General features: G+C 39.8%; 1 protein-coding gene across 3 annotated transcripts in view; it reads right to left on the bottom strand.

Moving 5' to 3' along the window:
* The window catches only part of OTOG (otogelin), a 95,706-nt gene that overhangs the window by 39,850 nt on the left and 32,566 nt on the right, over window positions 1-23,290 (bottom strand). For 2 of the 3 annotated variants that reach the window (XM_033153782.1, XM_033153792.1), the window contains 10 exons: window positions 18,388-18,495; window positions 14,814-14,952; window positions 14,386-14,520; window positions 13,213-13,359; window positions 12,707-12,826; window positions 11,800-11,916; window positions 10,238-10,394; window positions 9,148-9,174; window positions 6,043-6,210; window positions 2,414-2,692 (listed from right to left, as the gene is read on the bottom strand). In XM_033153782.1, coding sequence (XP_033009673.1) covers window positions 2,414-2,692; window positions 6,043-6,210; window positions 9,148-9,174; window positions 10,238-10,394; window positions 11,800-11,916; window positions 12,707-12,826; window positions 13,213-13,359; window positions 14,386-14,520; window positions 14,814-14,952; window positions 18,388-18,495 — 1,397 coding nt within the window. The remainder of the gene's footprint in view (window positions 1-2,413; window positions 2,693-6,042; window positions 6,211-9,147; window positions 9,175-10,237; window positions 10,395-11,799; window positions 11,917-12,706; window positions 12,827-13,212; window positions 13,360-14,385; window positions 14,521-14,813; window positions 14,953-18,387; window positions 18,496-23,290) is intronic. The other variant, XM_033153799.1, reaches the window with a different exon arrangement.

The raw sequence follows: 23,290 nt of genomic DNA, 5'->3' as shown, positions 1-23,290 counted from the left end.
TAGCTTCATTATATCCTGCTGTTCCAATCTTCAGCACCATCATGATTAAAGGAATTTGTCAAGAGGCAACAAGCATTTGGCAATGACAAATTCTGTCATATTTTCTGTGAAGTTGGAGTGTGCCAGCCAACAGCTGCATTAGGATCTCATCTTAGCATGCCCCCAAATGTAAGCAGATTCACAATGCCACTATTAACACTTTAATTCAATGCCTTGATAACAGGAAACTGCATGGCATGCAGTTGGCCCTTTCTGTCATGAAAATCAATGTGCTGGTAACTGTACAACTAGCCTAAGCAAAGCCTCTCTCTCTCTCTCTCTCTTTGCAACATTTCATGTTCTACCCTTTGATTATAGAGAAAAGAATATTTTAATTATATTAGTATGAACAGATACCCTATACAATTAGCTCAATAAATGCTGAACAGTTCAGTATTGGACTCTAGATTATTTGTAATAGCTGCAGATGTATTTGAAAGTATCTTCTGTCCTATTGTGAGGGATACCTTTCAACATGTACAGTGTGAGGATGTGGACAAAATCCTTACAAGTTTAGGTCTAACTCTATGCATGCTTCAGTCTTGCCTTTCTGGGTTAAAAGCTTCCAGATGTTATTAGCTAAGTTGGAATAAGGTCCTTGCAGTTCTAAAATTATCAGTTGTAAGACCACTCACCATTCTAAAAGTCCTTGTTGGATCCCTCTTGCTTGGACAATTACTGACTAATCTATCTTTTTGGGGCAATGTAACTAAATGGATGCTGGCAACCCAACTCCAAGTGGTCTTGGATGTTATAGATTCTTTGAACCACTTTCAGGCAGATTTGCTACCCAGATTTAGGATTGATAATGCCTTGGTAACAGTCCTAGTCTAGCAATGTGACATCTTTCAGTGGCCCTAGATACTATCAACCACATTAATTTTCCAGATTGCCTATCACGGTTGGGACCAGGCAGCATTGTCATTTGCTGGTTCTGTTGCCAACTGAAGGTAAGTTTTAGAATGAGCTGGTCAACTCTTTGGCCACTAGCTTATAGGGTGCTACAAGATTCCATCTTGTCCTCAGTGCTATTTAACATCTACATGAAGTCTCTGGAAGAGGCCATCCAAATGATTTGGAGTAGGCAGCAGGGGTCATCAATATATTGATGGCACCAATTCCACCTCTAGATTGGCAGCAAGGAGGAGGCTGGCTGACCCAGAACTGGGCAGAACACCTCTACTTAATCCAGTGCACAAACACAGATATGGTACTGAGGGAATGGGGGCAAGATTACTTTGCCAGTTAATCTACATAGGGGGAGCTCTTGATGATGGCGACAAACTCTACCAAATATTGATCTTTAGGGATGATGCTTTAGGAATGGGTTAAGTGGCTGAACTAGTAATGTCAGAGGGACCACAATGAGATTCCAAAATGGACCAGTGGAGACTCCCTAACAAAGAAACTCTTAATGATTCCTAAGTATGAAGTCTCCCAATGACCATAGAATCCCCCAATGAGTAATTCCTCAGAATGTTCACGAATTCAAGACCCATGAATAACAGCAGCATTAAATGTCACAAGCAATACAGTGATAAGGACTGCAAGGTACATTCTCTAAGGACTGATCAGAGTGCACATTAGCCTACAAAGTCAACCATCATCTACACATATCTGTGGACAGGCTCAGTGTTTGAATGGGTAGCTGTCATATCTAAATTAAAATTATTTTGATTCTCGAAGACATCATGTTGCCATAACACCAATCTATTCCAATTAAAAGTATGTATTTTGGACATTTACCATTACAAGGGTTTCATGGTGCAGAGTTAACAATTGGAAACTAAACTGCCCATTCTTCCAAAAGAAGCACACTCAGGAAAAGCAGTGGTTTTTAGGTTGGGACAGATGACAACAACCACATACTCAAGAGGTAATTAAGATAACTAACCCAAATAGAGAATATATAGTCAGTAAACAAAAAGCAGCTTATCTGACCTGATTATGTAGTTCAGACCAACAAATGAGAGTTTCAGTGAGAGTAATGGGTTAACACTAAAGAATTTCAGTGCATGTGCCTACAAAACAGCTGGTTGTGAACTTCTGGTCTGTGTGCACATGATCTCATTTTACATTTCAAGCTAGAGAAGAAAAGAGGAAGGGAATGGTGCTTGATTTGTAATAAAACTGAACATTATATTGCTAGCTGGATGAAGTTATATTCTGAACCCGGTAAAACTAAAGGAACAAGTTAAAACTACAGAAATATCACAATCACATGCAATTGAGCACCAGGATGCTGTGTTTTAAATTGATTGGTTATTTATGAGAACTCCTATCAGACATTGCATGATAAAAGATGATATCCTACAAAGGATGCCAAAATCAAGTTTGAAAATGTAGCCACCACAATTCATATTCATGTACTTACCAACAAGTTTGAAAAGTGTAGCAAGTCTGAATGCCTCAGAGTGGCGATATTTAACAATATTCACAGAAGCAGCAGAAATGTGCATGAAGGCTCCTGGCACTGCAAATGACTCAAAGGAGCTATAGCCTGAAAGCCATGTGTTTTTGTGGATGGCAAATGTCGATCTGTTTTGAAAATGTTCACTTCTTTCCCACTTGGAGAGAACCAAGGTATTGTTGGAAGCTAAATGAAGAAAATAATTTGGTCTGTCAGCTGATTCAAATGAAGCCAGGTTTGGATCTGGAAAACAAACAGCAATAACAAAAAATAATTACCTGAGCTGAGCAGAGGTGTGGTTTTGTTTTGTTTTGTTTTGTTTTGTTTTTTTGAGATTGCCTCCAGCACACTACATTCTGTTTTCTACACTTTTTAAAAGCACAGGCAGCTTCTGCTAGGCTCAGCTTAGCCCAAAGCTACTACACTATCTCAAACTATCTTTAGGCATTGAAGAGAGAGCAAGTCTAGTAGAAGGTATTGTGGAGGTGCCTGTTTAGTTTGATGTTCAACATCACAGAGTTCTTCCCACTGCTACAATCACTGTGTTGAGGCATTTCTTATGAAGCAGGCGGCCTTTCTGACATGTCAAGTTTCCTTGCACCTCAGGATACTAACTTGTGCAGGGAGTCTTGACACACAGAACAGATACATGCTTCAGGAGTTATTTGCCCATGTGATAACAGCAAAAGTGGTGAAAATCATGTGATTTTTGGGACAAGACTAAATACTGGGGTGGGGATGTGTCAGATCTGTCTGTACTGTACTGTGAATAACAAAGCAGATTGGCTTGATTTACGGCAGTCTTTCATGCTGCTGAGCTGGACAGCACCATTAACAAGGTGGGGTACAGGTGGATCATGATAGCCCTTGCACTTACTTGTCTGAACTTTGGCAGGTTTCTTACCCAGAGACACCTTCCTCATGTCACCAATTTCTAAACTGATTACATATGCCCCCCCCAAAAAAAAAAGCTAGGGGAGGAATGTGATTTCTACTTTCCCAATCAAAAATAATAGAGTCTGCCTTTGTGGGAGAACTGGTGCAACTATCTTTCTGAAAACTGGTGGGCTTCATCCTCTCAGAAAGGGGTTGCTATATCTTCAGTTTGCATCTAATGTCAGGAAAAGGAAAAAAAAACCAGACATTTAATTTAAAAAATAAAGGTTTTCTGCCAGAAATCCCCAGGATGTCTCTGCCTGAAATCTGGCGTGGCTTCTTTGCCTTCAAATTTATTCATTTATGTGAAAAGGAAAAAGCTATAGCCATCTTTAGATTTCCCATTATACCTGTAGTCAAAGGAGGAAAAATTACACCTCTGGTTTAAGAGATCAGAGTTGGACCAGAATAATGAGTCAAATCAGAATGACATAGATCAGTTCCAAAACAGATCAGGCTGCTTCTAAATGCTATGGATACAAGGCGGATCTTGTGGCCACTGCACACTCCTGTTAAGTACATGACTGAATAGGGCTATTGTTGTAAACAGAGAAGTTTCTGAAACTATAGACTGAGGAATTTCGAAACACTACATTTTTCAGAGAACATTCTAATTCCATAAGACAAATGGTTTTTAACAAGTTATATTTTCATTAAACTTGCTCTCCACAATGCCCAGTAAATAGCTCCCACCAAACCCTTATTCACAAAAATATCAAAAAAGCAACATTTGTACTATAGGTTCTTGTTTTTCAGTTTTTCCCTCATCAATTGGCCACCTTATCCCAGAAAACATGTCAGTAACAGGCAATTCTATGTGTTAGCCATGTTTTTATTCTAGAATTTCCAACGGGTCTTCTAAATACAGAGAAGCTGAGAGCAGATTTAATTGTAGGGTAAAGTAATGCTCTCTAATAGGGTGACAGAACTGAGACTCAGATGAGCATCTGTTGTTCCAAATATTATTTCGCTGTACATTGTGTTATTTTGCTTAAAATAACCATAAAACTACTGTAAAATCAACTGTCCCCCCTCAGGGCTGGATAATGTTTCTTTAAAAATCCTGCAGAGAGAACAAATAATCTCTGTTAAACAGATGTTGTGTGATGCACAGTTCATTACTTGAGAATACTGTCTAATTTTCCAAGATGACAACATTTATTGCGTGAATCATAATTGCACCAAAGGAACTGGCATTTTCTTCCATACACACAGTAGCAAGAAAACTAGCAATGCCAGTGTAAACTACCAATAGCTAATTCTTGTAACAATTTCATTAAGTTTCAATAAGCATTGGTGAACTCAAAGAGTCACTTCAGACAATGCACATGGAAGGGAGTGAGAGTGTGCCTGCCCTTCTCTGACCACCTAGCATTATTGCCCCACATGAAGATATTGTGGGACAGCCACATAAAGCCGTAACATATAAATAAAGTCTGCATATGTGAACATCCATATGCTAATTTTCCAATAAAATCCAGCAATACAGGAAAAGGGGTGTTTTGCAATCCACTTCACAACTTTGGACAGTGGGTCACTTCAGTTTGGCACTTTGAACTTTCACCTCAGCAGGAACTCAAATAAGAGTTTTGTTTCAGAAGATTCAATACTTTGTCAGATTGATAATAATGGGCAAATAAACAAAAGGCTTTCATTTTCTTATGTTTTATCCAAATTGGATGCCATTTACACAATTTTTAACAATATGCTTCCTTAATCTTTCCTTTATTACACTACTATCATTCTATTAGTTATTTCTCTATTTCTTACATTTCAAGAACAGTTTTAGACTTTTGATTTTTTTTTAAGTTCCAGTCACTCCACAGACCAGATTGGTTTGTTTGCTTTCTCATTTCTAAATAAGGAAGCAAAAATTAATTTTAAAAAAAATTAAAAATGCTTGAAGAAAATATCTTTGTAAAGTATAGATAACCATACATTCAATTCTAGAGTGGAGTAGATATCTGGCTAAGCAACTATCAAGAAACTCCAAAATCATCTCTCACATCATTCACATATCACTCACTTTTTCTGTTATCTGATTGCTCACTCACACATTTTAAAAACTCAAATAATGAGAAGTGATGTTGGAAGCAATCCTAAAAACCTCTTTACACTTGTGGTTTCCCACTTAACTACAGTCCCACCACCTGCCAACCAAATATAATGTGAACTTAGCTGACCTAACCATTTGTACCTCACCAATTCTACAGCTGACTGCCTGTTACCAGACTTCCTCCCATGCTTTTCTACCTCTGTTCCTGCCACAGGGGAACATAAGGACTGCTGGGTCTACAAATTTGTTGATCTGAAAAGCTGAAGTGTCAGACTATTTATAAATCAGCAATCACCTTGTAAAGATCCACTCATTAGATAGAGATTTTGGCAGACAGCCTTCTTGTTGAGAACCTACTGATAGATGTAGAGTGAGGTTTAATGCTCCTTCTACAAAACTTCCTACATTCTGATGCAACCAGAACCCATGCTGCCTACTAAGTAAGGACTGCCTTGCTCGGGGGGGGGGGGACATTGAAAAGGGATATGAAAATAATATCATTTCCCCATTTTTTGTGTCTGGTACTTGAAAGAAAGATGCATCTGAAATGAGCATTGCCTTTGCTAATTTTCTAGATATTTTACAATGATAGTGAGTTTACCATGTGCTTTTGGCTTATACAGTCCCGATGTAAGCATAAAGTGTACTGCATCTCCAGGAGCAATAGCATCTCCTCTTGCTGGAAAAACAGAACCATCCAGCAGCTTGGCTCCAATTGCAATTTCTCTGTCCAAGAAGCTGACCAGCTTGTAGGGGCCCTTTCCCAGAACTGTCAAGAGAAGGCAAGGTTACATTTCCTGTTGAATGCCACAAATGCTTCTTTCGCACATGTTTATTGGTCAGTTTGTACAGTGGCGAAGAAAACACCACCATCAAATGACATCAGAACTACGAGTCACGTAAAAGCTGTTAGAGGTGTGCAATAACATAAACAAAATAAAAATAATCCTTCCAGTAGCACCTTAGAGACCAACTAAGTTTGTTATTGGTATGAGCTTTCGTGTGCATGCACACTTCTTCAGATGTGCAATGTTTTCAAGCTCAGCTTCAAAAATGATTTGTTTCAACCTCTTCTCCCTCTGTCAGGAGGAAAGTATCCATGTTCTTCCCTATGTTCTTCCCTATGTTAAACCCTAATGCTCATATGAGGGGGGACCCCTGAAAACAATCACTTCCGCCCCAAACACAACCATTATTAAAGTGGGCTGCTAGTGTGTAAATGCATTGGGTACCAAAAAATGGAACCAATTCAAGGGCAAGAGTCAGACCCTGCAGGCAGGGAGGGTCACCAAAGGTTTTAAGAAAAGCTTGGACTTGTGGAAAGATTGTCATCTACCTCCCAAAGCTAGTAGGGGCCCAGGGTTGGACTTGTGCATATCTTAGAGCTACCTTTGGATGTTGGCAGTAACATTCTGTTGATTGTTTCTCCTGAGCCTGAGACCTAAAGGAGAAGGGACTTGCTCTGGAGGTTTATGTACCCTAAAGGACATTTTATTTGAGCCCCTAGGATCTTTGTGATCCTTTGCTTCAGACAGCATGAATCATCTGGGGCTAATTTGTCCCACAAATCCGGCTAACTGTGAAATATTTTCACAGCACCCCAGATACATATCACAATAGCTAACTCAAATCCAGCATGCAGACCTTTATCAAATTAAATTGCAGAGGGTGATATCCAATATTAAGTCATACTTAGTGGACCCATTGAAATCAATGGACCTAGGTAACTTTAGCACATTATTTCAGAGCACCTATATTTTATGCAGACAGGATTTGCTGAGGTGCCCCAAACATGTGACATGAAAAAGACAGGGACCAAATCTGATGTACTATTGCAGACCCAGGCTAGCACCGTGACCAGGCCCAGTGCTGTCAATATAACAGCAGTGAGACTGGTTTGGGATCCGTCAGATACCAGAGCAACTCAGCCCCACCCCAGATTCAGCCCCATGCCCAGATTCAGGGGGGAGGGGTGTTCCAATGGCCTTCCCACCTGCCTGCATGTTGAGTGAGGAGAAGGGGTGGGGTCAACAGTGGCTGTTTTAGCAGGGAAAGCTGGGCAGAGGGGAACCTCCACTCATCCCAAGCTACTGCAGCCTGCTGTAAAGGGCATTTGGATTGCTCAGTAACTACTATAAATCAAAAGGTATAGTGAATTCTGTAAAAAGCATGCAGCTTATCAATAGAAATGTGCTGCCAGACTATCACAAGGCAGGGTGTAATTGAAAATCACTAATATATGCAAAATAATGAATTGGATCCAAATATCCCTTCCTCTAATGGAAAGTGTCTTCCTCCAATGGGAAACCTGAAGGAAGGACTATTTCCATTGACGGAAGGAAGTCTTTGGATCCAACCTAGTATATTCAAGCAATATTGAATCAAAATTCATGGCAACTAAAGTACTACCTAAGACTTCTTAGTTATGCCTCCATTCTCCTTGCCACTAATCTGGAGGGAAGGATGAAGACAAGTGGGTGATAGGTTTACCACTTGCTAAGCCTTTCCTATCCCTTCAGAGGGAAGTGGAGCTGGTGCTTAGCCCCCATCTTGTCTGGAACACAACAAAATGAGACCTTAGACCTTCATTGTAGTTTTACTGCACACATTCATATGTTTAGAACAATCTCAATATTATCTGAGGAAAAGTCAAAAGAAGTCTTAAAGGAATGGAAAACTAAAACAATTTCAACCTGACTTCTTTAGATTTCCCCATTACCTCAGGCTTTAAAGATTGTTTTGGACTCTATAAAAATATATCTAAAATACATAACTATGCCAAACATGGACAGTTTCGATTTGTACAAGAGAGTCCTACCCTTTTAGCTACAGTATATAAGAAAATGTACAAGCTGAAAGTGTCAAGTGATGCGTTGTTGATTTCTTACACCAATAATGAATCCGAATACAGTAATAACAGCTAGGGAGAGACTAACAATTATCAAAGCTTGCAAATTAGCTCCCTCTTGAGGCCCTTCAGGGGGAAAAAACACAGAGCATATCTCTGGCAATTGCACATTACATCTGAACATTTTCTGCTGCGAGCTGGGAAATGCAACTATTTTATTTTGTTTTGTTTATTTTCTTACATGTTTATTCCAAGGTGTAGTAGTAGTAGTAACAAACAGTAGTACAAATAGTAGTAACTAGTAATTCTAAGATATGGAATCATGATGCAGCAGTATTAGACGGTACAGTATTAAACACGATACTTGATAAAACTTGATAGTAAATTATAGGTAAATAACAGGAGAAGCAGAAGGAGGCAAAATTCTGGATTTGGCCATTCTTGACTGTTTTATGACCATTCCAGCAATGATGCACCTGTACCAAATCTTGAAGTCATATCCAAGTGGCAAGTGCAGGTCTCTATACTCACAGAAAGTTTTCAAGTGCTGAGGCACGCAGAGGAGGAACAAGGATGGTAATCTACTACATTCTTTTATTACCTTCATACTCTCCTTTGCCTTAGAAATACTGTTCAGAATGTGAGATATTAGATGGAGAGTGCAAATGTATGGAATAATTATGTGGATCAGATATAAATTTGATCCACATTTGATCCTGGTATAAATTTCAAGGTTAATCAGAACCGTACCTGTATGTTTAAACAGCAATGAATGCTGCTTTGATAAAACTGGATATGAAGATGTTATTTTATTAAAAGTGGACAGAAAAACACTGAAGTTCCCCATGATTTGCTTACCTTTATTGATATATTCACAATCATAAGCTAAAGGAAAGGAAAGAAAGGAAACAGTGAGCAATATAAATCTGGAACACGACTAGCAGTATGTTCTGTATAAATATATGGGCATATTTGCACAATCACATTCCATTTTTATTCAGACTGGGAAGGGAAATTAAGACTGGCAAATTAAAAACTCACATACTACTGACTAATAAATCTGATATAGAATGAAGTGTCAGCTGCAATGAGCAGATGCTTATCCTTGTGTGACCTCTAGTGGATAAGAATAAGCTTGGTCATACATCTTTGTACATCTTTCCTGCAGAGAGATGAGAAACTGATGTGAATACAACAACTTTTGCATCTTCTAGAGGAAATGCATATTGCCCAGCTTTGAACTGAACTTTAAAAGGCCAGAAAGAAATCTGAATGATTCACATTTCTTGTACTTCTGCTTAAATGGGGAAAAAGGTAGAGCTTTTGGCCTTTCGCTCACTACCAGTTGAGAGAATTCTTTAAGCACCAATACTCCTTCAACACAACAATGTTCCACTAAGCCTGGATCTCACTGCAGGGAGGATGGCTCACTTAACTAGGATGACCGGCAGAGATTGAGTGGTTTGTGATTTCTAGAGAAAGACAGCAGAAGAGATAAACTTCTAGACTGCCATGACTCAATAGGAAGCTATAAAAACTGATCCATCCCTGGCACTGGAATTGCTTGAAAACCTGGCCTTGTAGTAAAAAGGCTACAGAACAGGGTATCGGTTCAATTTTCTTCTGCAAAAGGAATAATAAAATAATAATAATTGGCATGACTGTTACATTTAACATCTACGCTACATTAACACCGACTGTAGTTTTGAATCTTTGTGAGTACACATGGAAGATTCACAGCAGCTCTGGTTACTATAACATAGTGAAGGGAAAATGGCCATTCATCACACTCCAGCTAATTCTTAAAGGTGACAAAAGGGAATCCATGAATGCTTAGATTTTCTCACTAGCAAATCAGTAATGCGTGCATTGCGATAATTAAAGCTGGGTGCAGACACAAATTCTTCCATTCTATTTCCGCATGCAAAGAATATTTAAGCATACTTACGACACAGTCTTGGAGATCTCCAGTCTACTGTAACTCCTTGTTGACAACATTGATGTGCATAAGCTGAAACACTTGTGCAGAAACACTCACAATCCCCTCCCTGGTTACAACCACATGTGTCTGTCAAACAGTTTGAATAAAACCAGGTGACATCAACCTGAAGAAGATAATTATTACTGTAACATATAATTACCTACACAAACATTGGCAACCGTGTTTTCAGCACAGAGCCACAGATATCTAAAAAGCAAGTTCCAAAGGATTCTGGCATGCAGCATTTACTGTTGATTTGTATTAAACAAGTTCATCACTATGTCCTTTCGTATACTGTATGCCCTGTTGTTTTGCAACATCTGACACTCCCAGCTTTCTGTTGTGATATTAGTACAAACCAAGCTCCAAGAAGCGAGGACACTTGACTTGACTAAGAGTCATATTTCACCCTGTGGGTTGTTCTTCAAGCTGGGGAACAATTGCATATTATCTTTGTGCCCCTGGACTCCAGTAGCCAGAGGGCACGGAGGCTTCGTCCGCCTTGGGGGTCAGTCTCTCAACTTGCCCCTGCGGAAAGTTTTCATAACACCTTCACAGGTAAGCAGGGCACTTGGCTTTCATAAGAACAGGGTCCTTGAGTCCTTCTCCCTACTTCCCAAAGCCTAGTTAGCACTTTTCCAGCTTTGGGAAAGAAATAGGAGGACTCCAGGACCCTGCCAGAGCCTCATGCCTCCTTACCAAAGTTTCTATATTGTAAACAAGAAAATAAATATGAACTAATACGTGGGATTTATTGGCCTCCTAACATTTATATACGGCATTTATGATATTTAATTGTTAAATCCGTGCCAGTTTTAACTAATCTTTTTCTTTTCTTTCCTGTGCCACAACTTGGTAATACCTTGTTCCTGGCACTATCAACTCATCAGTCAACAATGCTACACCATTGTACTGTGCTATGTATTGGTGCTAATGCTGCTATATCTGATCGCTGCAAACATAAATCATTTCACAGTTAAGATTATTCTATGTAGGGAGCATCTTCCTTGCAGTTCTAAAAATAGCAGTAACTGGTAGTAACTGCTCAGGATCATGGAATGAGAAGAGAGGAAAAGAATTGCTTCACCTAATTGCTTCAGGTGAAGACTGCATAGTCTGTCAGCACAATGTGACCACTACCAGCAAGCTTGGAACTCCACCAAGATCATGTACAAACACTTTTTACTGTGAATTTTGTGTCTCTATATTGGTAGGTGAGCATGCAGTGCCACAATTTGTGTTTAAACACTGGTTGTATGAACTGTCACCTCCACAGGTCAACACAATTCCAGATGGGGACTGCAAACTCATTAGTGTTCCTGAACGGTCAGTCTTACAGGTAGCCATATAGAACCCAGTTAGCGTAGTCACTGTGGTTGTTCTTCCTGTGCATCCTAAATGCAACAGACTTTATGATCAAACTGTAAATGCAGGATCAGAGTTTTACATTATTCTAATATGGAATTCAGGAGCTATACATTAAAAACCTTAAGAATTGTTATTATGCATTGGCAGCTACCGGTACTTACCACTGGATGGCAAGACTCAAATATTTCACTTAAGAGTATCCCACATTCTTTCTTGGCAAATGGTTCTCTGAGTGGATTTAAAATGCATGGATGCCGAATGTCAGAGCTGTCAACACACTGAATCCAAAAACAAAATAATCAACCAGGAGAACATTTTCTTACAAGCAGTATGGTTTTCTAACTTTTAAAATAACCGAGAAGTGTAACATACACTAGGCACCCTCTCTCTCTCTCTCTCTCTCTCTCTCTCTCTCTCTCTCTCTCTGTGTGTGTGTGTGTGTGTAGCACAGCTGTTCTGAACAGCACACTGACTGTCCCCCATGCATAAACACCTATAACCACAAAAGAATGCACCATGTCTAACTTTCTGTAATATGTATAGAGTATTTTCTTACCAGCCCCTAAAGTAAGATGACTATCACTATGCTGCCCACCCTGATTTAAACGGTCACCAGGAGTTGGGGTGGAGCTGGGATATGGACTCATGCAAACACACACACACACACACACTTTAAGAGGCATTGATATATTTCTCCTTTAAAAGCCTACTTTTTTTTGGTCATGTTGCTCCCCTTATTCCTCCCTGGTCCCATGTACTGAAAGTGGCATATTACTGCTATATGTTTGCCAAAGGGGTTGGAAATTCCAACTTAGGTATCATAAAGCTTATGAAAATGCCTTCTATTGTCATTTTTTTTAAAAAGAGCTACATTGGGGTTTGAATAAAAACAAAGTTACACAATAGTACAAACAATGTAATGCTTTTAAAATTATAGTTTTCAAACCATTGTTTAGCACTACTATTCAGAACATGAAAGCCAGTAACATACAGTGCAGTTTGTGCTTGATTTTAAATGATAAAGAACTATGTAGTGAAATAGAATGAGTGACCACTCCAATTATTTACCTCTACAGCTGCCCAGCTACTTCCAAATTCTTGTGCATTTGTTAACTCAAAATTTTCTGGAGTTCTCATTTCATTTATTGTTTTTGAATCAAAATTTCCACATAATCCTGTCAGCACACCCTAAAAAGAAGGCAAAGTTATTATGACCAGCTGGTGGCATTTTGTTTTCTAATCAAAAGTCCTGTAGAAAAATCTGTTCCCAAAGGCATATAATCAAGTGCCCAGTAGGGCCCTTCAAATATTCTTAGACTACAACTCTCAATATTTACGACTATTGGTTGTATATTGGGCAATATATGACTGTATTTCACCCTAGATATGGCAATGCCCATTATTTACTACAATATTTCATTTATACAATAAATCTAAGCTTCTTAATATGTTAAATATACAACTCATTCTAGACAAAGCTAAACCCTTAGAAATCCCACTGACTTCAACTAGACTGTTAAGTATAAAGCTAAATCTCTCCAAGAGAAATGAATGGGGTTTCAAAGTGCTCTTACCTGCCACTGAGGTCCTGTCTCTACATGAACAGTTGTTCTTTGATCCCACATTACTGTGATGTGTTCATTGGGAAAGTGAACAAGTGTGAAAAAACCAGCTTTCCATATATGTACTTGCTGCAGTTTGTCTAGGTAACTCAATGGACTCTGTTAGGAAAAGCCAGCCCACATATATTCATTTATTCATTTAAAGCATTTTTATACCATTTCATTCATATATATCACAGCAGTACAATATCCAGAGAGACGGCACTAAGTGTATTGAGTACTAGTGGTCAGGTTTAATATAGAATGAAAGCAGAGTGTTGTAAAGCTATCACCATAAAGGCCATCATCCAAGAAGTCACAAAGTGATCACAGATAGCTGTGGCACCATCAAAAGGGCCTCATCTGCTCATCTCAGTGAATGGGCAGATCTATATGGGAGAAGGCACCTTCTCAAAGTAGGATGCTCCAGCAGCTTGTTACAGGTTATTTATTAGGGGTTTATGTGCTCATGGTGGGTTGCTTCAGTGAACTGTCGCACAGCTGCATTCTGTACCAGCTGCAGCTTTAAGGGCAGCCCCACAGACTCAATCCAGTCTCATGGTTATTAATACATGGGTCACTGTAAAAGGTAAGATAAAGGACTCCTGGGTGGTTAAGTCCAGTCAAAGGCAACTAAGGGGTGCTGCGCTCATCTCACAGTAAAAGCTTGTGTAAACTACATTTAGAAGAACAAGCACTTCAGTGTCTTCTGCACATCTCTCTAGGTTAATATTATTTAATATATGGGTCTGTTTTTTCAAAAGACGTGACATTTCTTGGCTTGAAACCATTGTTTACATTATGCATGCTTAGAGGTTGCTTTGAACCTATGTCTAATGTGCAGGGTCCACTTTGCATTTTCTCTGCATGCTGCTTATCACCTCACTTGACACACACACCGACACATCCCTCATGTCAGGTGCAAGTATGTGCAGTGCAAAACACAAAGGCACTGAAGGGGGAAATATGTACATGTGTACCAGGACTGGCTCAAGCACAAGGCAAATTGAGGCAATAGTTAGGTGTGGGAGAAGATGGTGTCAAACATTTGTAGGCTTGCAGGGTTGGTGAACAGAGCAAGCAGGGGCAGCAGCCCCTAGTACAGTTATACCTATGTGTCTTTCCTTCTGCAGTGCTAGAGCTTACCGGATCTCCAGTGTCATCGTCAAATATTATGAATGATTTTCCAACGTTAATGAAAATATACTTTCTGCAAATGATCCCAGTGTTAAAGCAATTCACATTTTCTATGATGATGGATAAACTAGTAATTGAGGAACTCTGCAGAAGGGGGGGGAAAGGAGCTGGTTACAACTTGTTGACATTTGATGAAAACCTGCCTAATGTGTCCAGCCTCTCTGATCCCACCCCTTAATGATACCTCTAACTAGCTCTGAAGATAGAACTCCCCCAGAGATGGCTGGTGAGGTAGTGCAGCAGGTAAGAAAATGCCACTAGTCTTACCTTTTAATGCAAGCTTTATTCAACTTAAAATTTAGAATAAGTAGTATGTTGGTTTTTTAGGAAAAAAACAAAACATTTTTTTTTAAAAAAAAACAACCTCAAAGTCTTACCTTAACCAGGTAAACCTTACAATTCCCAATGTAATCAAAGGAAAGTCCATCGAAAGTTCTGTAATGGCGGTCTCCATACGTAGTACACATTGATGGACAAGGATGGAAAGTGCATTCAAATGACCCATGATAGCAGATGCTGGTGATGGTGGAAAGAAAATCAAGAGATATAATTTCAAAAGTAACCATAATTATCAATGCACAAATAAGTCTGATAATCTTCTGTGAAAGCAAAATACATTGACACTCCTCCTGATCCAGAGATCCTGTTCAGACACAAAGTTGTTGTGCATGCAACCAATCCATACATTTCAGTGAATGGATAGTATGCAAATGCATAAAGCAATGTGTGTGAATTCTGCTTCTGTGCCCAGATTGCTGGACCTAACTGAATGCTGCAATGTCAGACGACAAAAACCTCATAGCATCCCACTTTGGGAAGAATAAAAATGTTTGCTGATTCCAAGTGAAATTATATAGTCATCTGAATTATAATATATTTTAACACTAAACTGAACACATGTAAAGTAAAAACTCAAAATGAAAAATAGGAAATAAATTAAACTACCTGAAAATATTACAAAAAATCATAGAACTATATTCAATTACATAATAGATCACATAACAGATCCATGGAAATAATGGTCATGGCTAACTTGGCTCCATTAATGCCAGTGGATCTGCTCTGAGCATACAAAATATCAAAAATAAATGCCACATTGAAAAATAGATATACAGTGTTATTGTGAAGCTGTTGTTTTTTAAAAAATGCACATTTATAAAAATGAAATAAAATTAGTCCAGTTTCATTAACACATACCGTTATACATACACTGGCAATCCATTAATAACAAATTCTATTCTTATTCAATGTGATGCTAGTCTAATAACCAGCATCAACCTGAGATATGAACAATAATCAGTAATTCATATTTACTATAAGAAGATTGCTTACTCGGAGAGCAATGCCCCTGTGATTCTGGACAAATAGAAACAATAGAGCATGTGCTTCTCCAGTGCCAATATTATAGACACATCCATATTAGTCTCATCTCCCCACTACTCCATAAGTACCCAAGGGCGCACAGGACAATTCTATACCTCTCTGCTGCTTTCAGATACCAACCCTGCTACAACATGCAATGTTGGTAGGTTCTGCATAATTCGTCAGGTGATGACCTGCACCACAAACTAGATTTAATGAACACTCATATCAGAGTGCTTTGTAAATTGATAGTCGTAGCCTCTTACATACTAACCATTTATGCTCTTCCACATCCATTTAATGCTCCTAACCCTTCTTTTGGCTTCTTTTAGATTGTTACAGTCTTTTATATATACCTTCTGTTTTAATAATTTTAGCTCTCCAAAACGTTTTACAGATTTGAAATGATTGTATCCCACCCTACTTATGCTGGTCTATGACCACAATGAAGATTTGATAGATTGATTGATACATATTTACATTTTACCAAACTCACCTTGAATATATTGTAAAACATATTGGGAAAAACATACCACGGTACAGTGGTGCCTCGCAAGACGAAATTAATTTGTTCTGTGAGTGCTGTCGTATAGCGAATTTTTCGTCTTGCGAAGCACCAAAGGGGGAATAGCGGTTTGACGGGGGGAAAATCACGGAAATTTTTCGTCTTGCGAGGCAAGCCCATAGGAAAATTCGTCTTGCGAGACAGCCTTTCACTAGCGAATGCCTTTCGTCTAGCGAGGCATTCGTCTAGCAAGGTACCACTGTATTACAAACGTTCTGTCTGTGCCAGCTTGCCAGACAAAATTATCCCCCATCCCCCTACATGCTGTTTTGGGAGTTCTCTTGACCCCCTCAAGCCAAATTGGGAAGAGAGGGCACAACGGGCAAGACCCTTTGACCCTTGTACTGGGCTTTCACTGCTAGAGCTTGTTAGGTGAATTCTGCCCACTGAGCTTTCTTCTATAAGCAACATGGAGATTGCTAGCATACTGGTGGATAACTGGAAGTTTATACTGTAGTGAAGATTCACTTCTTGACAAGATCAGAAAAGAAATACTAACAATCTAATTATCCTCTTGCCTGTTATATTATTAATGACTGGGTTTAGACTTCTCAACTAATACATTATGCTGTTTCAGAATTACAGCAAGCCCTTCATGACATCCTCTAACAGGGAACGAATTTTTGTGTGTGCAAACCATTACTGAAAGTTAAAAGTGTACAGGCCTTGGGGACCAAGGGAGGTAACACGGGGTCACTTTACCTTCCTGCCAAGTAGAGATGGCTTGTAAGTCGCTTCACCAGTCGGCCAAAGGGCTACAAATGTCTTCTAGAGCAGATACTGAGAACCTGACAAGAGGCAGAGGCAGTCAGTCAGCACAAGGCTGGATTGGGCAAAGACATCCAGACAAGGCATTGACTAGTGCTGACTGTACCAGCCTGGATTACTTTAGGCCCTATAGAGTTGTGCAGGCCCAGTGGTAACCAGATGGAACAAATTAGCCAAGCTGGTCAACAGGGGTTAAGATACTGTTAAGAGACAGTGTTGTGGTTGCAACACTCTGTGATACTTTTGCTATCAGTCTAGATGATGGGAAGAAGAGGCATAAATTGGGGTGTTATTTCCAAGATTTTAGCTGTCACACATTTGTTTGTTGTATGGAAACACCAGCATATCACCGGTTCAGAAAAATGGGTGGATAGTGAAGGACCTTGCTTAAGAACTGCTGGATTAGTATAAACCACTGTTCAGCATATGATGCTGTAACAGGATTTGTTTGTTTGGGTTTTAGTCCAAAATATCAAAAAGACAAGGAGAAAATAAAGGTGATTTATGAAAGGAGACTAAGATACATCTTTAAAATATGTACCGGGTATGTATATTTGGAAGTGGGAACTAATCTAGGAAAGGTAGTTAATATTGTGTTTGGATGTTAAGGGAAAACTATACATTACAGGCTAATTAATGCAATAGTCCCCTATGACTTCATTTTTAGAAAAAAGTGAAGCAGCTTTGAAAGGAAGGCGTTTGGCAGAAGCAGGTGGTAGAGAGTGGGTGCGTCACAATAATGGTGGAATAGCGTGGTGCGATAGTGTGATTACCTGACCTCCCAGCAGTTGAGTCTCTGCTGCTAACAGGGAGAGAGAAGTGAAGGAACAAGGACACAGGAACATCAGTGCAGTGCAAATGAACCAGAAGGAGTGCTAGATTGGCTCTGCCAGTGCATTTTCAATGTGCTGTCCTTCCCGCTACCTTGCCTTGTCCCCTTCCTCCTGGTAGGTAGGAGTGACTCTGCTGTCAGAAGGTCAGTTGTCATCACATCATCTTTCACAAGTGCTTCACCTTTCCCTGACTCCAAATCAGTCATCTGGAGTTTAAAATGTGTGATGAAGGGTGTTTGCTCGTATGTTATTGCACTGATTAATTTATAATTTTTACCCATAGCTATCCATCATTTTCCCAATGCCTAATTTAGTTATTAAAAACTATTTTAAGATGGTTATTTAAAAAAACCCACTTAAATGCCAGTATATGCATAGTTGCATTTATAACATGATATTTTCTTTTTTAAAGTTTCTACTCACCATGTATGGCAGGAAGAAATTACTTTATCCCCAGGAAAGTACTCTTTGCCTTTCCAAGAACACGGGCATTCATCTGGCTTGAAACATGCATCGCCATGTTTAACAAGGCTATAAAAAAAAATCAAATAGAAATTCATTGTCCATTATATTTTTAAATTTATGTAAATTTGAAGAAACAGTTTGCATGCATATATTCCTGGTTGCCACTGAATAATTCAACTGAGCATGGGTGGGGGCATATACTTGTGTAACAGAGCATTGATGCCACAGGCACTATCAGACAGGTACCCATGATGTAAGCATCTCCCCCACACTATTGCTATGACTTTTGCCCTAGTTTTTGACACTTGAGGTGTTTATTTTAAGAACACGTCTTATTTCTCTTATTGTAAGCTATTTTAACCTATTTTTAATATTGTGTTTTAATGTTGTTACTTGCCCTGAAACCTTAGGATGCAGGGTGGAATGACCGTTCCCCACATCAAACGGGGTGCGCATTTTGCGTGGCCGCACGCTGCCCCCTTTGATCCCAGGGAAGCACATGGTAGTTCAGGCTGGCACCACCTTCCCAGGTCAGATACCTGTGGTCTCCACCTACCCAGCCAGCTGTCCAATCCGGCCTGGGGAGGTGTTGCCAGGGGGATTGGCCAGGTAGGAGGAGGGACCACACAGTGCACACAATAGAAGGTGTGTTTTAATGTTGTTACTTGCCCTGAAACCTTAGGATGCAGGGTGGAAAATAATAGCTATAATGATTAACAGCTAAAAGTGTTTTAAAATATGCTCTCCCTCACCAAGAGATATCATTTCAATTACTCTTTTTCAAAACATTTATTAAACACTGCATTTTGTTGCTAGTTTAACCATCACAGTCGCTTCTCTGCAATAAAAAAATTAACTAATTTGCAGTAATAAGATTTCCTGCCCCCCAGCATCTTCTACAGTCCTCTAGAAAAGTCCTCTAGACTAGAAAAAAAAGTTAGCCAGCAAACATTTCAAGTATTGGTACTGGATAATCAGTGCCAGGATAACAAATACATCTTTTTACAAAGTGTTTGGCATGATTACTGTTTTGGTCAATGTCTAGACATAAATGCAACCTAAGATTTCACAGGAGCACTTTTATAAAATGATGAATCACTCTTTTGTGAACAGAGTGGAGCAATAATAGCCAAAGCTTTCCTGAGTGTGTTTGCTTTCTCTAATTTTATAAGTTATCTAGAAAATGTTTACTGAGAAAGCAGTAACCTTTCCTGAAAAACAACATTTATATTAAACTTTAAAACTATAATTTTATTTAAAGCCTGTTGGGAGTTGCTGTACCATTTCAAGTTCTGTGTCACTTTCTTGGATGGATAGTGAACTACAAAGCTGAAAATTCCCACTGGTTTAAGCTACCAACTAAATAGGCCACATTCAGAGACAAAGAGCATCACTTTGACAAGGTGAGACCAAAGTGCAAGTTTCATGTCTGTAATATTACCCTGCATAAAACAAGTGTTAACAGCTTTCTCTCTTGGAAAGCCAAGCAGCCAGATTGATTACAATGATCTAAGAACTCAAAAAACAAAACAAAATGTCATTTTGACATTTTGGCAGGTGGTCTCCACACCTCAAATGAATATTGTATAGCTGGAAAAGGTTCAGAAAAGGGCAACCAAAATGATCATGGAGCTGGAACAATTCCCGTATGGGGGGGAAATCACAACATATGGGGCATTTTAGTTCAAAAAGTAAGCAAGCGGGGACGACGACGACGACATAATATAGGAATATGCTTAATGTGCAGAAAGCACACAGTCATAATTTTTTTCTTTCTCTTCATAATGCCAGAACCTTCCAGCTGCATGCTGGAAAATTGTGGCTAGACAAAGAGATGCCTCTTCACAGGCCATAGACTATGGAATTCGCTACTATAAGATGTAGAAATGGTCACCAGCTTCAATTACTTTAAAAGGATTTTAGATAAATTCATGGAGGATATCGATGGTTTCTGTGTGCTACCTCCAATATCAGAGGTGGTATGTCTCTGAATACCAACTGCTTGAAAGCACAAGTATCCCATATCGTCCTTGAGGGCTTCCCATCGACATTTGGACAAGATGGGCTTTTGGTCCAATACAGCATGACTCTTAGGCACTTATTACAAGTGACTTTACTTCTATTATAGGTCAAGGTTCAATATGATGCCTACAGACCAACTGAAATGATGCACCTTTTCATAGACCCTATTACTGAGCTTAGGCATGATTTAATTTCAGTGGCATCTCAATCATATGCCATTTATCAGCCCCTACTATTATAAGCAGTTACCAACCACACACATGAATGCATGCACAGAACAGAAACTGAGAGGAACAGCGTTGAAGAAAAACATCTCACCTACACTCATCACCAAGGGCCACTTTAGATATTCTAAAGAAGCAATGACAGAGGATTCTTCCACACATTTCCCTTTAGGAGATAGTCACATTGCCCCCTCATTAAAATTTAGCACTTAATATTGCCAGCTTGGTAAAATGAGATTTACACATTATTTTTAGTTGATCATAGATCAATCTTATGCCAGCTCATCACTGAACAGGAGAAGGCAAGCCTGGATGTTGTTAAAGGCAAGTCATGATAGATTTATAGTAAATTCTGTTTATTACTATGATCAGCTAAGCTATAAACATTTACACACCTCCCTATCAGTAAGCCTTACACAGTGGAGCTTAAAGGTAAAGGGACCCCTGACCATCAGGTCCAGTTGTGTCTGACTCTGGGGTTGCGGTGCTCATCTCGCTATATAGGCCGAGGGAGCTGGCGTTTGCCCACAGACAGCTTCCGGGTCATGTGGCTAGCATGACTAAGCCACTTCTGGCGAACCAGAGCAGCACACGGAAATGCCGTTAACCTTCCCACTGGAGCGGTCCCTATTTATCTACTTGCACTTTGACGTGCTTTCCAATTGCTAGGTGGGCAGGAGCTGGGACCGAGCAACGGGAGCTCACCCTGTGGCAGGGATTCCAACCGCCGACCTTCTGATCAGCAAGCCCAAGACTCTGTGGTTTAGCCCACAGTGCCACCTGGGTCCCAGCTTACTTCCATGCAAAAAGGCATAGGCTTGCACTGCAAGTATCAAAGAAATTCTATGGTAAGGCTATTATAGACCGAATGATCAACTGAGCAACTGAGAGGATGCATACTTAAAATGAAGTTTATTTTCAAGCTTTTGAACTAAATACATAAAATACCCTTCCTTCAATCATGCATCATTTTTAAAAGACAAGACAACAGTCCATTTGAATTTATAAAATACACTGCAGATATGCAGACAGTGGCGGAGCTTCATGCTCCGGCACCGAGGGGCAGAGAGCAGGCAGGGGCAGGGCTGGAGCGTGTCTCGAGGGCAGGGCACACCGCCCGCAGAGGCGTGGCACACATCCTGGGTCCCCCCGCACTCCTCTTCCTCCGCCAGTGTATGCAGACTGTTCATTTTACCCCAAGGACAACAGAAGAGTACTGCTGTCACAAAAGGTAGTTAAAAGAAATTACATTCTGTCTATTACATTCTGTCTATGTTAACTTCATTAACAGCACAATCCTAATCATGTCTATTTAGAAATAAGGTCTAGTGAATTCAATAGGACTTATTCCCAATTAAGTGGGGTTAGGCTAGCATAATTCTCTCTGGCTATTGATAAGAAACATTCTTAGGCTCCATTAAAATCATTATTTTCTTGTATAAATTAGAAAGTGATGATTTTTCTTTTCTTTTTTTAAAAAAACAAACCTTTCTGGAATTCACTTAAGCTTCTTATAAGTTATTTGATCTGTTATGCCACCTGTTTTTACAATGAGAAATATTTTTTTCCTTTTGAGATGAGAAAAAAAGCAAGCAGAATATTCCGAGAACCTTATTTTCATTATTCTTGCAACATTTCATTTTCAGAAAAATACCACGGACAGTGCCAAAGTTCAGAACTGGAAGAGGGAGGTCAGTAATGGTGAACCTGGGTGCACTCAGCTTCTTTGGAGCTGAACACAAGCTCTACTGGAGATTTCCCCAGTGCCATCACTTCCCATCACTGCAAGTGCCTCTTTTCATTGCCTCTTTTAACGGACAGTATCTTCATTACACTATGGCTGGCATCTGGAACGGCAGTCATCCAAGTACCAAGAATCCTGGAAATGTAATTTCTCAGGACATCTGACAGACAGTTTTAAGAACTTAGCAAGGCACCCTGGAAACTTTGATTGATTTGTTAGATTTGTTACCTGCTCTTCACCCAAAGACCCTGACAGGTTATATAAAAAGATGAAATGCATGCATTCACAGTAAAAGCAGCAGAGGTGGAGGCATCAATAAATATCATCTCACCCCATCCCTCCCAACACCTGAATAAAAAGGTGCATCTTGACCTGCTGGCAAAAGCTGTATGGTGACACTGTAAGACATAGGCCAGATGGAACACACACACACACACACACACACACACTTCCAGTTGCTCCATCTGCACAAGCATCTCAGCTTGCCAAATGGAACAACCCCCGTTCTTCTCCCCCTGCATGCTGTTTTGGGGTTCTCCCAAACTTGTCAGAGCCAATTTGGGGTGCGGACACAAATGAGGGAAGGGGAAATCCCGCTGCACAAGTGGAAGTCCCTGAGCGGGGCTTCTGCTGACAAGGCTGGTTGTGTGAATCCCACCCAAATTCTTCGTACAGAGATACTGCTTTTAAACAAATGGACCCTCTGTGGAAAAGATGCCCAGTCTGGATGTCTCTATAACAGCCTTGATGCCTTCTTAACAGAGATGTGCAACTGTTTCCATAGTTAAAACAGTTCCTGTGGGAGGAACTGTTGGGAGTTGTAGTCCCAAACATCCAGAGGGCACCAGATTCATTCCTGAAGTTATTGAGT

This window comes from Lacerta agilis, chromosome 1 (genome assembly GCF_009819535.1).
Source record: "Lacerta agilis isolate rLacAgi1 chromosome 1, rLacAgi1.pri, whole genome shotgun sequence".
NCBI classification, from domain to species: domain Eukaryota; kingdom Metazoa; phylum Chordata; class Lepidosauria; order Squamata; family Lacertidae; genus Lacerta; species Lacerta agilis.
The sequence above is the reverse complement of the archived record's forward strand: the minus strand, read 5'-3'. Positions and strand labels throughout refer to the sequence as shown.